The sequence below is a fragment of the Monodon monoceros genome, unplaced genomic scaffold, assembly GCF_005190385.1.
Source record: "Monodon monoceros isolate NGI ecotype Baffin Bay Population unplaced genomic scaffold, NGI_Narwhal_1 Super_Scaffold_5, whole genome shotgun sequence".
NCBI classification, from domain to species: Eukaryota; Metazoa; Chordata; class Mammalia; order Artiodactyla; family Monodontidae; genus Monodon; species Monodon monoceros.
The window spans coordinates 70,724,982-70,738,814 of record NW_021703782.1 but is presented as its reverse complement, the minus strand read 5'-3'; the positions used below and the strand labels follow the sequence as shown (position 1 = coordinate 70,738,814).

Here is a 13,833-nt window from a genome sequence, read left to right as displayed (position 1 = left end):
TAAAAAAAATGAAATTCTGACATACACTACAACATGGGTCAACATGAAGACATTATGCTATGTGAAATAAATCAGGCAGAAAAGGAGAAATATTGTACAATTCCACTTACATGAGGTACCTAGAGTAGTCAAATTCATAGAGACATAACACAGAATGATGACTGCCATGGACTTGGGGGAGGACAGAGTGGGGTATTATTGTTTAACAATGGGTAGAATTCCAGTCTGTGAAGCTGATATGGTGGAGTGGGTGGACAGAAATGTGAATGTACTTAATGCCACTGAATGATACACTTAAAAATGGTAAATTTTGTTATATATATTTTACTACAAAAAAATCAATGAAACATGGCATTTCTTAGCTATATAGCTACTAAGAAAATCTACAATCACATGAAACAGGTAATACATACTTGGGCATCCTTACATCCATGAAAACCATGGCCTTAGAGAGTTCCACATTGAAGTGCATAGGTACCAAGATATGTTGTGTGGATACACTGAGTTTTCGTGCTTCTTTCCAATTATCACCTAATTACAGAAAAAAGTACGTGTTTAACACATGTGTAATTTAAAAAACATACTAAACCTAACATTACCATTAATACTTCATAGTCATACGGTGCATGGTATGAGGAAATCTTCCTACATCTAGATAATCTTAATGCCATATTCCCAGGTACACATACTCAGCAGGTAAATTCTTTTCCCTTTCAAAGACTCTATGTTTTAATAGGAAAAATGTTTATTAAAATGTTAACAACAACATAGCTTTAATCAAATCTACTGTGCATCCTTGGCAATCACTATGCCAACCATACATTACTCAAAAAACATGGCTCTGATGCAATAATGAAAAAGGTAGGGAAAAGTGCAGTTCTTCAGTATTAATAAAAGTTACATTTAAGATTTATAACTGACACTGTTCTAGGCAATGTTTAAATTTTCATTTAATTCTCACAATGATGTATAACATCCCATTTTAGAAAAATGAGACTGAGAGGAATTTACAGCTTGCTTATGGTCAAAAAGCTAGTGAGTGATAAGGCTGAAATTGTCACCCAGGTCTGCCAACATGCAACCCTCTGGCAACATTCACTGCAGTGTCACAAGCCTAAATGTTCAGTAAAGGAATGGCTAAATAACTGACAGCATAGCCTTAGAACTTTAGATAGCCAGTAAAAATCATGAATTTAAGTGCCCAAAATATTACTGGTAAATGAAAGGGAGGTCAGCATATAAAACTATGTAAATCATGTTAAAAACGCATTCACAAACACTCCCAAACACCACACAAAATACATCCCGTACATTTATAGGCACACACATTGAAAAAAACACCAAAAGGATATCCACTGAAATATCAACAACGCTCATGTGTGAGCAGTAGGATAAAGAATGATGTTTTTGTTTTTCTGTATTGTCCAGATTTTCTAAAAGACATGTCTATATTACATAGAAATAACTTTTAAAATTTATAATAAGATTAATGGGATCCATATAATACAAAGCAGTTTCATGTACATTATTCCATTTGAACCTAATAATACCATAAGTCAGTTAAAACTTCAGTCAAGGAAAACCAAGCAAATGAAAGCTTAGACTCCTGAAGACAGGTAGCAAAATGGACTTTATTACAATTTTTAAAATTCCAACAGTACCGAGATATATCAAATATTTCCTTCACTTCTCAATTTACAGATAAAAAATAAGATATTTAGAAGCATGTGTTTCAGTATTTATCAGGGAAGTCTATGACAATTACATAAAGTAACCCCAATGTCAAAAAAAACCCTGCCCCCCAAAAGATTTAATTATTTAAGAATAGTTAATGCTTATCAAAAACAACTCCAAGGAATTCCAATAATTTTCAGATAATAATAATGAAATACTGAAAACAATTTTTTACAAAGCATCTCAATATCTTAACTATTAGTATGGCTCATGGACTTTGAAAACCAGTTACCAAAATGTATCAAACACACCAAAATATAGTAATGTATTCCTTGAAAATAAATTTATGGATTTTTCTATAAACAATTTGCATTTGCCATCCACTATACTTCTGGGATCCTTTTACACCAACTGAAATATGATAAAAATAAAAACCAAGTTCATTACTCTTAAAGCAAGTACATACAGTTAAAGAAAAAAATCAAATGTTCCAGTCCTATATACACTAACATTTTTAATAATCGTAACTTTAGGATCTCATTGCTCCTCCTTCTATTAGTTAGCTCAGATAATTAAAATTTCACCATATACACATCTCAATGTTCACTAACACCCTGGAGATTCAGAAGCAATATGACAGTGGAAAGAGGGCTCAACTAGTCTGGGCTCTCTGTCTATTTTAATGGATCCTGACAAGTGAATTTCTGGCTTTGGTCACTTCAACTAAAAAACTAGATCCAGATCAGAGACGCCTATTTGTACACCAAAGTGAATAGGGTAAAGGTATTCCTAAGATAGTGACCTTCTGCAGTCTTTGTGTAACTGTTTACAGTCTGGGCTATCAGAGCCCCTAAGCTGGCTGCCTCTGGCCTTGAGCAGCCTCTTCTGGTTAACCCATTGTGTAATACAAATATCACTTTAAATATGTGCCAGTGCTTTCCAACCTTTACTGGTATAGATCAGGATTTCTCAATCTCAGCATTACTGATATTTGGGCCAAGTCTGTTGTGGGGTGGCTTTCGCCCATATTGTATGAGGTTTAGTAGCATCCCTGACCTCCACTCACTAGATGCTAGTAGTGCCCCAACTCCCCACTCGTGACAACAAAAAATGTCTCTAGACATTGACAATGTCTCTTGAGGGATAAAATCACACCTACTTGAGATATTGCTCCTAGGAAATATCTACTATCACTTCTAATTCAAAAATATAAAAGTTCTAACATATTTAGGATGAAAGTCTTCAGAGAAACTGTCTAAAAACCTAATTAATCACTTCAGCAAAATGAATCAACAAATAATGCACTGTATACTTACCAACTCTGCTATAAAGCAGCTGTATGCTTGTAAGCTGAATATCAAAGGAATCATAAGCTCTATGCATTATCTCTTCAAGTTTCGCCCCACCTTGTTTTAAATCTGGTAATTCTGAACGAATTTTACTTGTCACCTTGAAGATAATTTTAATAGTTTAAATTACTTCAAAATGAAAATATAAAGTTTTTTATCTTTCAGACTATAATATAAAAATTTAACAGGAGGAGATAAACTCACAAGCTGACATACATTATAAGACTATTAGAAATGTCTTTATCCATGACATATATAATGAGAAGGCCAGGTATAAAGTAAAGTTTTACATATTAAGTTATATTTTCCAATCATTTATATTAAAAAAGGGGAACAAAGCCAGTCCTGGTAAATAATAGATCTAAAAATTTTTTTAATCTGCTAAGAAGCCTTTTTATTAAAAACAAAATTAAGAGACAAATATAACTTACAAAATGTTTCCATGGCACGATGACAGATATTTAGATAACTTTATAAGAAGAAGTGAGAGTCCACAATTAAATATTAGTGTACCTGAATTTTAGTTCCAGCTCTGCCATTTATGCAACCCCAAGCAAGTTATAGTTGTACTTCCCCTTGCTTGGTATACTATGCATACTACTGTTTTCACTCAAGTATCCTGGAGATCACTTCACAGTAGTATATAAAGATCTTATTAATTCATATATATATATATATATGTATACACACACACACGTATGTGTATATATATTTTTTATTTTAACATTTTTCCCTTTATTTTACATAGTTCATGTGAAGTAGACAGTCAAAATTGATTATCTGTTTGAAAGGTAATAAATTTTAGGCAAAAGGTTAAGCAAATTGCCTCAGGTCATAAAACTAGACAGATACCCTTCTGACCACTATACCTTTCCACTGGCTGTTTCCACTATACCGTACTGCCCATAAACCAATTCCATAACTAAGTTCAAATATGAATAATTATCTGTATAAAATTTTATTATAAATGTAAATCCAGCAGTGTCTACATAATTACTAACTGAAGAGTAAAATATATATATATATATATATATATATATATATAAAATAAAGGAGAATGTCAATATTAAGGAAAGGCACGTATTTGTTAGGTAGCCAGAAAGAGCATTCCAATATTATCCATCCCTTCTGGGTCTTTAAATTGTTAAAGTTATTCCTCTACATTTCATGATCTGGAGTACTGCTGTCCAACAGAACTTTCTATGATGATGGAATTGTTCTCCATCTGTTCTAATACAGTAGCCACTAGCCATCTGTGACTATTAAACACTTGAATGTGGCTAATGTAACTAAGGAACTGAATTTTTAAAAATTTTAATCAACTTAAACAAATACATGTGGCCAGTGGGTACCATACTGAACAGCATAGATCTAGAAACACCAAAAGAAAAGTATTCTCTACTCAATACTGAGGGGAAAAATCATACATAATTGAATAAGAAGCAAAATGCAAGAAGACCATCTCTCAATTTTAGGATTATTTAATAGAAATATTAAAATGCCAATATCTAAAGTATATACACAAGAAATTTCAGAAGGATGAATATATATTTGATTACTTCCAGAACTCCCTTCCATTCTACACACTTTAATTGACCAAGTAATAAATTTAAACTGAAAAGGAAATAAACTCCTCAAGCATTACTCTCAAATTTTATAAATATAATTCTTAGGTTCACCCCTGACCTTCAGCATTCAATTGGTCATTTTCCTATTAGAAATGTAGGGAGGGAGACGCAAGAGGGAAGACATATGGGAACATATGTATATGTATAACTGATTCACTTTGTTGTGGAGCAGAGACTGACACACCATTGTAAAGCAATTATACCCCAATAAAGATGTTTAAAAAAGAAAAAAAAAAGAAATGTAGGGAAACTATCTAATTAAATGAAACTTCACTTTACTTGCCAGAAGGGAAGATTCCTCAAATCCTAGTTTCTGCTATTAAGCTAAAAATATACCAAATCAAACCTCTAAAAACCAAAATACATCTTAAACAAAGAAACACCATAAATGTCATATTATAAAATAATTATTAGTAGTATATACCTTTAGATGACCAAGATCCAAAAGAAGCAGATTTGATGTAGGGTTAAAAATTCCATCTTGTGGGATAATAATATATGAAGCCTTCAAATTAATTTTGAGATCAAGAACTTTCTGTGTCTCAATAATATACAGCAGACCTGCATAAAAGTTAAATCTTTAAAATGAATTGTTTTCACAAATTACTCAAGAAATAGAGAATCATTAAACACATGAATTGGTAGCACAACCTTAAAATAATGTGAAATTAGTATTAATTTTAAAATAAACTTGAGCAAAATATTTTCAATATAAAGTAAGATATTTGTTAGTCACTGTGTATACTCATTAAATATAAATGAGTACAAAACTGGAATACTTCTTCAAAAAGAAGTTTTTGACCCATAAACCCAATTTGGGAAAACTGGGGAGATACACATCTAAAAAAATTAAGTTACATGAAATATTAGAATCTATATAATTCTTCCCAATTCGTGAACTTAATACAGCTACTTCTACCATACTGAACAATGATACTTGATCTTTGTATTACTCTAAGACAACGAAAATCCTGGATTATTAAATCATCTTCAATAAAACTATGTAAACCAGAAAAAGCAACCAGAACTTTCTATGAAAATGGATGAATCTACCAAAGTGAATTTTAACTAAGATAAAGTCTTGAACTTGTACTAAAACATTTAACTAGATTTCTAAATCTCGGTAACATGAATAAATAGGTAGGCAAACCTACTCTTCCACTAAAAGCAACAAAAATGGTTGGATATAAAGCAAAACAAACAAACAGCAACAACGAAACCTACTAAAAACACTAAGAGGAGGCAAGAAAGTAAGGATCTATGAAGCCAAAAATCAGGTTGAAAGAGAAAACCTAACAGATTTAAATGGGAGCCATAAAAATTTTATCCTGAGACCATTTTCTGCACTTGGTAAACTCTGGAACTCCTTTCCATAGCCTCACAGAGTATAAAGAACAGATGACAGGGCTTCCCTGGTGGCGCAGTGGTTGAGAATCTGCCTGCCAATGCAGGGGACACGGGTTTGAGCCCTGGTCTAGGAAGATCCCACATGCCACAGAGCAATTAGGCCCGTGAGCCACAACTACTGAGCCTGTGTGTCTGGAGCTTGTGCTCTGCAACAGAGGACGCGACAGTGAGAAGCCTGTGCACCGCGATGAAGAGTGGCCCCTGCTCGCCCCAACTAGAGAAAGCCCACACACAGAAACGAAGACCCAACACAGCCAAAAATAAAAATAAATAAATAAATAAAAAAGAAAAAGAACAGATGACAAAAATGAGGAGTCTAGGGCTTCCCTGGTGGCGCAGTGGTTGAGAGTCCGCCTGCTGATGCAGGGGACACGGGTTCGTGCCCTGGTCTGGGAAGATCCCACATGCCACGGAGTGGCTGGGCCCGTGAGCCATGGCCACTGAGCCTGCGCATCCGGAGGCTGTGCTCCGCAACGGGAGAGGCCACAGCAGTGAGAGGCTCACGTACCACAAAAAAAAAAAAAAAAAAAGAGTCTAGCAGGAGTTCTTTTCATAAATCTGGGATCTAAAAGGTACATACTCAAAGTAAGAGTAATCCAGAAGTTAAACCTCCCTGTGCCTAAAACCTACCCATAGAATGCAAAGAATGTCTCTGAGAAAAACTGGGAAAAAGGGGTAGTCTCCCTGTGAATCATAATCACAATACAGTCCTCGAGTGGATATGTAGCACAACTTTTGTCATTCCAAAATATCTCAAGTAATGACTTTAGATAGTGGTCCCACCAACATGCTCGAGATACCTGGCAGGAAAAAATGAAATTCTTCCCTGAATGAAAGTCCATTTATCCTAGACTTCAGGGAATTCTCCCAAATAATTTTCCAATAAAAATGAGCAGCTTACAATCAAAACTCAACAAAAAAACAAAGGTTAACATGAATATAAGAAACAGCAGAAATAAAAGAGAGGAGAAATAAAAATACAAAAGTCTTAACATAATGGAACTGAAGAGAGAATTATCTGGTGAGACAATATAAAATAACTATACAGTTGACCCTTGAACAACACAGGTGAGTCCACTTACACAAGAATATTTTTCAAAAGTAAATATTTACATTACTACATGGTGTCTGGTTGGCTGAATCCGGGGATGTGGAAGAACTACAGATACAGACGGCCCACTGCAGATTATACAGAGATTAACTCTCGCATTATTCAAGGGTCAACTGTGCTTATAATGTTTGAAGAAATAAAAGACAAGTTTGAATATATCCATGGGAAAGAGAACTATAAAGAATAAAAAATCTGATTTTAAATGTAACAAAGCAGAATTCCTAAAATGAAAATATAATCATTGAAAGTAAACGCAATGGGAAGATTATTAAGCACATTAGACAGCTGAAGAGGGATTCAGTAAAAATCAGAAGATAAATTAAAGGAAATTACCCAGCATGCAACAGAGGAAAAACAGATGGAAAGAAAACAAAATATATGTTAAGAATGACAGAGTAAAAAAAGCTAAAATATATTTAGCCAAAGTTCCAGAAGAAGAGAATCAAGAGAAAATAAATCTGAAGAGTTAATGGCTAGAAATTTTCCAGATGGATTTTCTAGAAATAATTAAATCTACCAATCCTCAGATTGGTCCACAGTTGGATACATCATACTGAACCTATAGAATATAAAAGATAAAAACATCTTAAATGTAAAAGAAAAAGGATAATCTACAAAGAAGCAGCAAACACACTAACACCTGAATTTTCAACATCAGTAACAGGAGCCAAAAGACAGTAGAATGGTCACTTCAGTGTGCTAAGAACAATATAATCATCAACTCTGAATTACATATCCAGTAAAAAAAAATATCCTTCAAAACTGAGGACAATTACTTTCAGACCAAAACCAAACGACACAACAAACAAAAAAGTTTGCCATCAGCAGACTCTCAATAAAGAAAACAATGTATAAGTGAACTACCGAAAGAAAGGAAATAATCCCAGATAAAGGGTGTTAAGTTCAAATAGGAATGAAGAGCAAAGAAAGTAGTTGATATATAGGTAATTATAAACCAATGCATTGACTCTACAAACAAAAATTTTTCTGTGAAGTTAAAACAAGAAAAAAATAACAATAGCATGTAAGTAACGAGGATGGTGAAAGGAGTTAAAGTGTTCTAAAGTGTTCCTTGCAATGACTGGGAGAAGGTAAAATGTTTTATTACATTTTATCTCAACAAAAATTTGTGTTTTAATTACTACAGTAAAAAGAGAAAGAGAATATTTAAGTTTCAAATGGTACAAGGGTGGGAGTGGAGGAAGTAATGCTAGAATTTATCCAAAGGCAGGAAAGAAAAGTCAAGAAATATGACTGTCAGTATCACAGCTTGAAAAACATCCCACTATATGTTGTTGACATGACACATCTAAAAATAAAGATAGAGGGAAAAAGTAAGTAAAAGAATAAAAAAAATATAGCAGGCAAATTATAACCAAAAGAAACCTAGAATATTCATACTAATCAGAACAAAAAAAGAAAAAATATTAAAAAATTAAAGCATTACTAAAAATATTGACAACTTCATACAGATAAAAAATTTGGTTCATTGGGAAAAAAATATCTCTGCATGTAACTAATATAGCACCAAACTTTATAAGGAAGAAAATTAAAGATCTACATGAAATAGACAAATCCAAATGGAAAGTTTGGTGTTCTTCATATATTTCTCTAAATAACTGTTAGAATATGGTGAAACAAGAAGGAAAAAAATCCAGTAAGGATACAAAAGATTTGAAGTACATGATAAACAAATGTGACTTAAAGGATATGTATAGATATTAAAAAGATATGCTTTTCAAACATATATGGAATATTTTTTAAATTACCATATATTGAGCCAGAAAGCAAGTCTCAACAAACTACAAAGCATTAAAAACCACAGAGATCATCTCTATAGTCCACTATATTTTGAAAATGGAATCTCTAATTTAAAATCTTCCCCAAAGAAATCTCCAAACCCAAATTATGCCAAACACTGAAAGAAGAAATGAGACCCAACAAACCAATTGGCTGAACAAACCAATCTTACACAAATTCTCCAAAGAATAAAGGACTGAACTTTTATTTTCTGAGGCCAATATACTAAAATCTGGAAGTCATTACAAGAAAGGAAAATGACAGGCCAGTTTCTGTCATAAACAGAATTTCAAAAATCCTAAAAAAATTTTGCTATTAACTTGAATGTGGTACATAGGTTAGACTTTCTAAGTGTAAGAAATGATTATCATTATATCTAAAATTAAATATAAAGGTACCAAATTAGCTTCAACTAAAACTGTATCTAGTCTAGAAATATAAACTCAAAAAATACTTTACCAAAATCAGCATAACATGACTGAAAGTTTAGTATAGGATAAGTACTTAGTTCACCAAAATTAATACTGGCATTTACCTGCTGCTGTCTTATCACGAAATTCCTCAAGTTTTGTCAAAGTCACTGAAGTCAGCTGTGCTAGATTTACCTCTTTTGGAGGTCTGAAGAATTCCACTATACTATTTACTGTTCTCTGTTAAAATAAGCATCATTAACATGAGGCACAAACTCAAGGCAAATTGAAATATATTAAAACTTAGGAATTACAAAAATGCTTACTGCATCATATAGCATTTCTAAAGGTTCAGCTTCTATGATACACCTTTGAGCAACAGTTTCATCTAATGGATTTATCTCAAATATAATTCGCAAGAGTGATGCAGCATCATCCAATGAAGACAGGAGGCGGGGTTTTGTTGAATTATCTGGTAAGCCAGTAATATGAAATGAACCTATTTTGGTTTCGAATCTGCGTGAAAAAAGATAGGACAGAAATTAGCAATCAGTACAATTTTAAAGTATTTTTCAAATTAAAAATAATAAAATAAAAACAATTGCACTTTAGGGCTTCCCTGGTGGCGCAGTGGTTAAGAATCCACCTGCCAATGCAGCGGACACGGGTTTGAGCCCTGGTCCAGGAAGATCCCACATGCCACAGACCTACTGAGCCCACGAGCCACAACTACTGAGCCTGCGAGCCACAACTACTGAAGCCCGTGCGCCTAGAGCCCCTGCTCCGCAACACAAGAAGCCACTGCCAACGAGAGGCCCGCACACTGCAACGAAGAGCAGCCCCCACTTCCTGCAACTAAAGGAAGCCCGCACATAGCAACAAAGACCCAACATAGCCAAAAATTAAAATAAATTTATTTTAAAAAAAAATTTCACTTTGCATTTCTTGCTACTCCATTCCATGCACACCGAAGAAAATACACAACTATTAGATCTAAACTGACATAGATTAATTCACAAAGAACTCTATTCACATGTTGATTTCCAGATTAAGAAGCTTTTGAAGGGTCAGGGGTTTCTGGTTCCCTATGAAAGGAGTCTGAAGTCACCACTCCATATTAACAACAAGTAAAAGGCTGAACAAACCAAAAAATCAACAACTCTTCTTCGATATGTAAGAGAGGGGAGTACACAGGGCAAACTGCTGCCCCTAAGACTGAAGACACAGACAGGGAGTGGAGTCATGGCTTACCAGAGCAGAGATCTGCAAAAAGGAAACCACCACGGACACTAGAGCCAAGGTTGGAAAACCTAAACTGTAACTGAATTGCTGGAGACTTAGTGTGGACAACTCTGAGAGTTAAAAACTCCAGAGGGAACTATTACCTGACACCGGGCAGAATGGCCATCATCAAAAAATCGACAAACAATAAATGTTGGACAGGGTGTGGAGGAAAGGGAACCTTCCTACACTGCTGGTGGGAATGTAAAATGGTACAGCCACTATGGAGAACTGTACGCAGCTTCCTTAAAAAACTAAAAATAGAGCTACCAGATGACCCAGCAATCCCACTCCTAGGCATATATCCAGAGAAAACCATAATTGGAAAGGATGAATGCACCCTGATGTTCACTGCAGCACTAGTTACAATAGCCAGGACACAGAAGCAACCTAAATGTCCACTGACAGAGGAATGGATAACGAAGACATGATACATATATACAATGGAATATTACTCAGCCATAAAAAGGAATGAAACAGTGCCATTTGCGGAGACATGAATGACCTAGAGATTGTCAGACAGAGTGAAGTAAGTCAGAAAGAGAAAAACAAATACTGTATAATATCGCTTATACGTGGAATCTAGAAAAATGGTACAGGTGAACTTATTGGCAAAGCAGAAATAAGAGTCACAGATGTAGAGACCTTATGGTTACCAAGGGGGGGGGGAGAAGGGGGACGAACTGGGAGATTGAGATTGACATATATACACTACTATGTATAAAATAGATAACTAATGAGAACCTACTGTTCAGCACAGGGAACCCTACTCAATGATCTGTGGTGACCTAAATGTGAAGGAAATTTTAAAAAGAGTGGATATATGTATATATATATAACTGATTCACTTTACTGTACATCAGAAACTAACACAATATTGTAAAGCAACTATACTCCAATGAAAATTAATTAAAATAAAAAACTCTAAGGGGACCCAGCCACAGGGGAGTCCCCCAAATAATTTGAGATACACCTCCAAGAATTCGACCAGGTTCCCACAGTAAATATTGGAAAAATATCCCCTCCTCAGTTAAATGGAGAGGACGATGAACCATTTAAAAATATGCCAGAGCACTCTGTTGTTCTTAGCAAGGCCTGCCCTCTGGAGAAACGAGTTAACTAGAGCCTTACCTAATGGGGTATTATCAGAGCCAAAATGACCAAGGGAAGGGAAATATCCAACTCCAGTCAAGTCTACCACTCCATATGGGGGAAGGGAAATACCCAACTCCAGCCCATACTGCCCATTCTATCCTCCCTAAGGGGGTAGGGAAAAAAACTGAGAAACTCTTGTTAAGTTCACAGTACAGAAGCACAGGCTCATTCAAAGACTGAGAGCTCATCACAGAACTACAGAACTCTTCCCTTTCTCCCACATCTTATAACCAAATTATTAAGGACCTATTTACAGCAATTCCTTTTACCCGGTATATAATGTCTGGCTATCAGGAAAAAATAACAAGGCATACAAAAAGGCAAAAAACACAATTTGAAGTGACAGAGCAAGCATCAGAGCCAAACATGGCAGGGATGCTGGAATTACATGACTAGAAATTTAAAGCAACTACAATTAATATGTCCAACGGTTAATATGTCTAACAGATAAAGTAGACAATCTACAAGAACAGATGAACAATGTAAACAGAGGGATGGAAATCCTAAGAAAACCAAAAATGAATGCTAAAGATAAAAATCACTGTAACAAGAATGACTTTGATGGGTTTATTAGGAGACTGCACAGTTACACAGCTAAGGAAATCCCTGAGCTGGAGAACAGATCAGAAAAATCATAAAAATACAGAAAGCATTTCTAAAAAATCAGAAGAGAATATCCATGCATAACTACAAAAGTTGTACTGTACAAGTAATGGGAATACCAGAAGGAGAAGAGAGAAAGGAACAGAAGAAATATTTCAATCAATAATGATTGAGAATTTCTCCAAATTAATATCAGATACTAAATAGCAGATTTAGGAAGCTCAGAGAACATCAAGCAGAATAAATGCTAAAAAAAAAACCCACAAAACAAAAAGCAAAAAAAACCCACTGCACCTAGGCATATTTTCAAACTACAGAGAATCAAATATAAAGAAAAAAAAATCCTAAAAAGAGCTAGAGGGGAAAAAAATCCTTACTTATAGAGAAGCAAAGATACGAATTACTTCCACATTCTCAGAAACCATACTAGCAACAACAGGGTATAACAAATATTTTAAAGTGTAGCAAAAAACTCTAAACTAGAATTCTGTACCTCGTGAACTTTCCCTCCAAAAGTAAAGAAGAAATAAAGACTTCCTCAGACAAACAAAAATGGAGAAAAATTGTTGTCATTAGACCTGCCTTTCAAGAAATATTAAAAGTAGTTACATAGAGAGAAGAAAATAAATGTAAGTTGGAAACTCAGATTACATAAAGAAAGAGCACTGAAGTAGGAAAGTGAGGGTAAAATGCAAACATTTAATTGTCCTAACAGATTATTAGTATGTTCATTGTTAATAATCTAACAGTGTATTGAATAACAGGAATGACACAAGGGATTAGAGGAAGGAATTAAGATATTTTGTTATTACTGGGTACTCACATTACCTGTGAAATAGTATAGTATTATTTCAAAGCAGACTTAGATCAGTTGTATAAAAAAAAACAAAAGAAACGAAATTGAGTTATTTGTAGTGAGATGGATGGACCTAGCGTCTGTCATACAGAGTGAAGTAAGTCAGAAAGAGAAAAACAAATACCGTATGTTAACACATATATACGGAGTCTAAAAAACAACAAAAAAAAAGACAGGTCATGAAGAACCTAGGGACAAGACAGGAATAAAGACACAGACCTACTAGAGAATGGACTTGAGGATATGGGGAGGGGGAAGGGTAAGCTGGGATAAAGTGAGAGAGTGGCATGGACATATATACACTACCAAACATAAAATAGATAGCTAGTGGGAAGCAGCTGCATAGCACAGGGAGATCAGCTCGGTGCTCTGTGACCACCTAGAGGGGTGGGATAAGGAGGGTGGGAGGGAGACGCAAAAGGGAGGAGATATGGGGATTTATGTATATGTATAGTTGATTCACTTTGTTATAAAGCAGAAACTAACAGACCATTGTAAAGCAATTATACTCCAATAAAGACGGTTGTTTTTTTTTAAAAGAAAGGGGCTTCCCTGGTGG

The 13,833-nt window shown here is 34.6% G+C and overlaps 1 protein-coding gene across 5 annotated transcripts in view; it reads right to left on the bottom strand.

The window, feature by feature from the left end:
- Positions 1–13,833, bottom strand: part of VPS13A (vacuolar protein sorting 13 homolog A) — a 237,092-nt gene that overhangs the window by 162,375 nt on the left and 60,884 nt on the right. For all 5 annotated transcript variants that reach the window (XR_003790666.1, XM_029201746.1, XM_029201744.1 and 2 more), the window contains 5 exons: positions 9,706–9,895; positions 9,505–9,619; positions 5,076–5,212; positions 2,991–3,123; positions 414–531 (listed from right to left, as the gene is read on the bottom strand). Coding sequence is in view for 4 of the 5 variants with exons in the window: in XM_029201746.1 (XP_029057579.1) it covers positions 414–531; positions 2,991–3,123; positions 5,076–5,212; positions 9,505–9,619; positions 9,706–9,895 (693 nt within the window). In the remaining variant the exon portion in view is untranslated. The remainder of the gene's footprint in view (positions 1–413; positions 532–2,990; positions 3,124–5,075; positions 5,213–9,504; positions 9,620–9,705; positions 9,896–13,833) is intronic.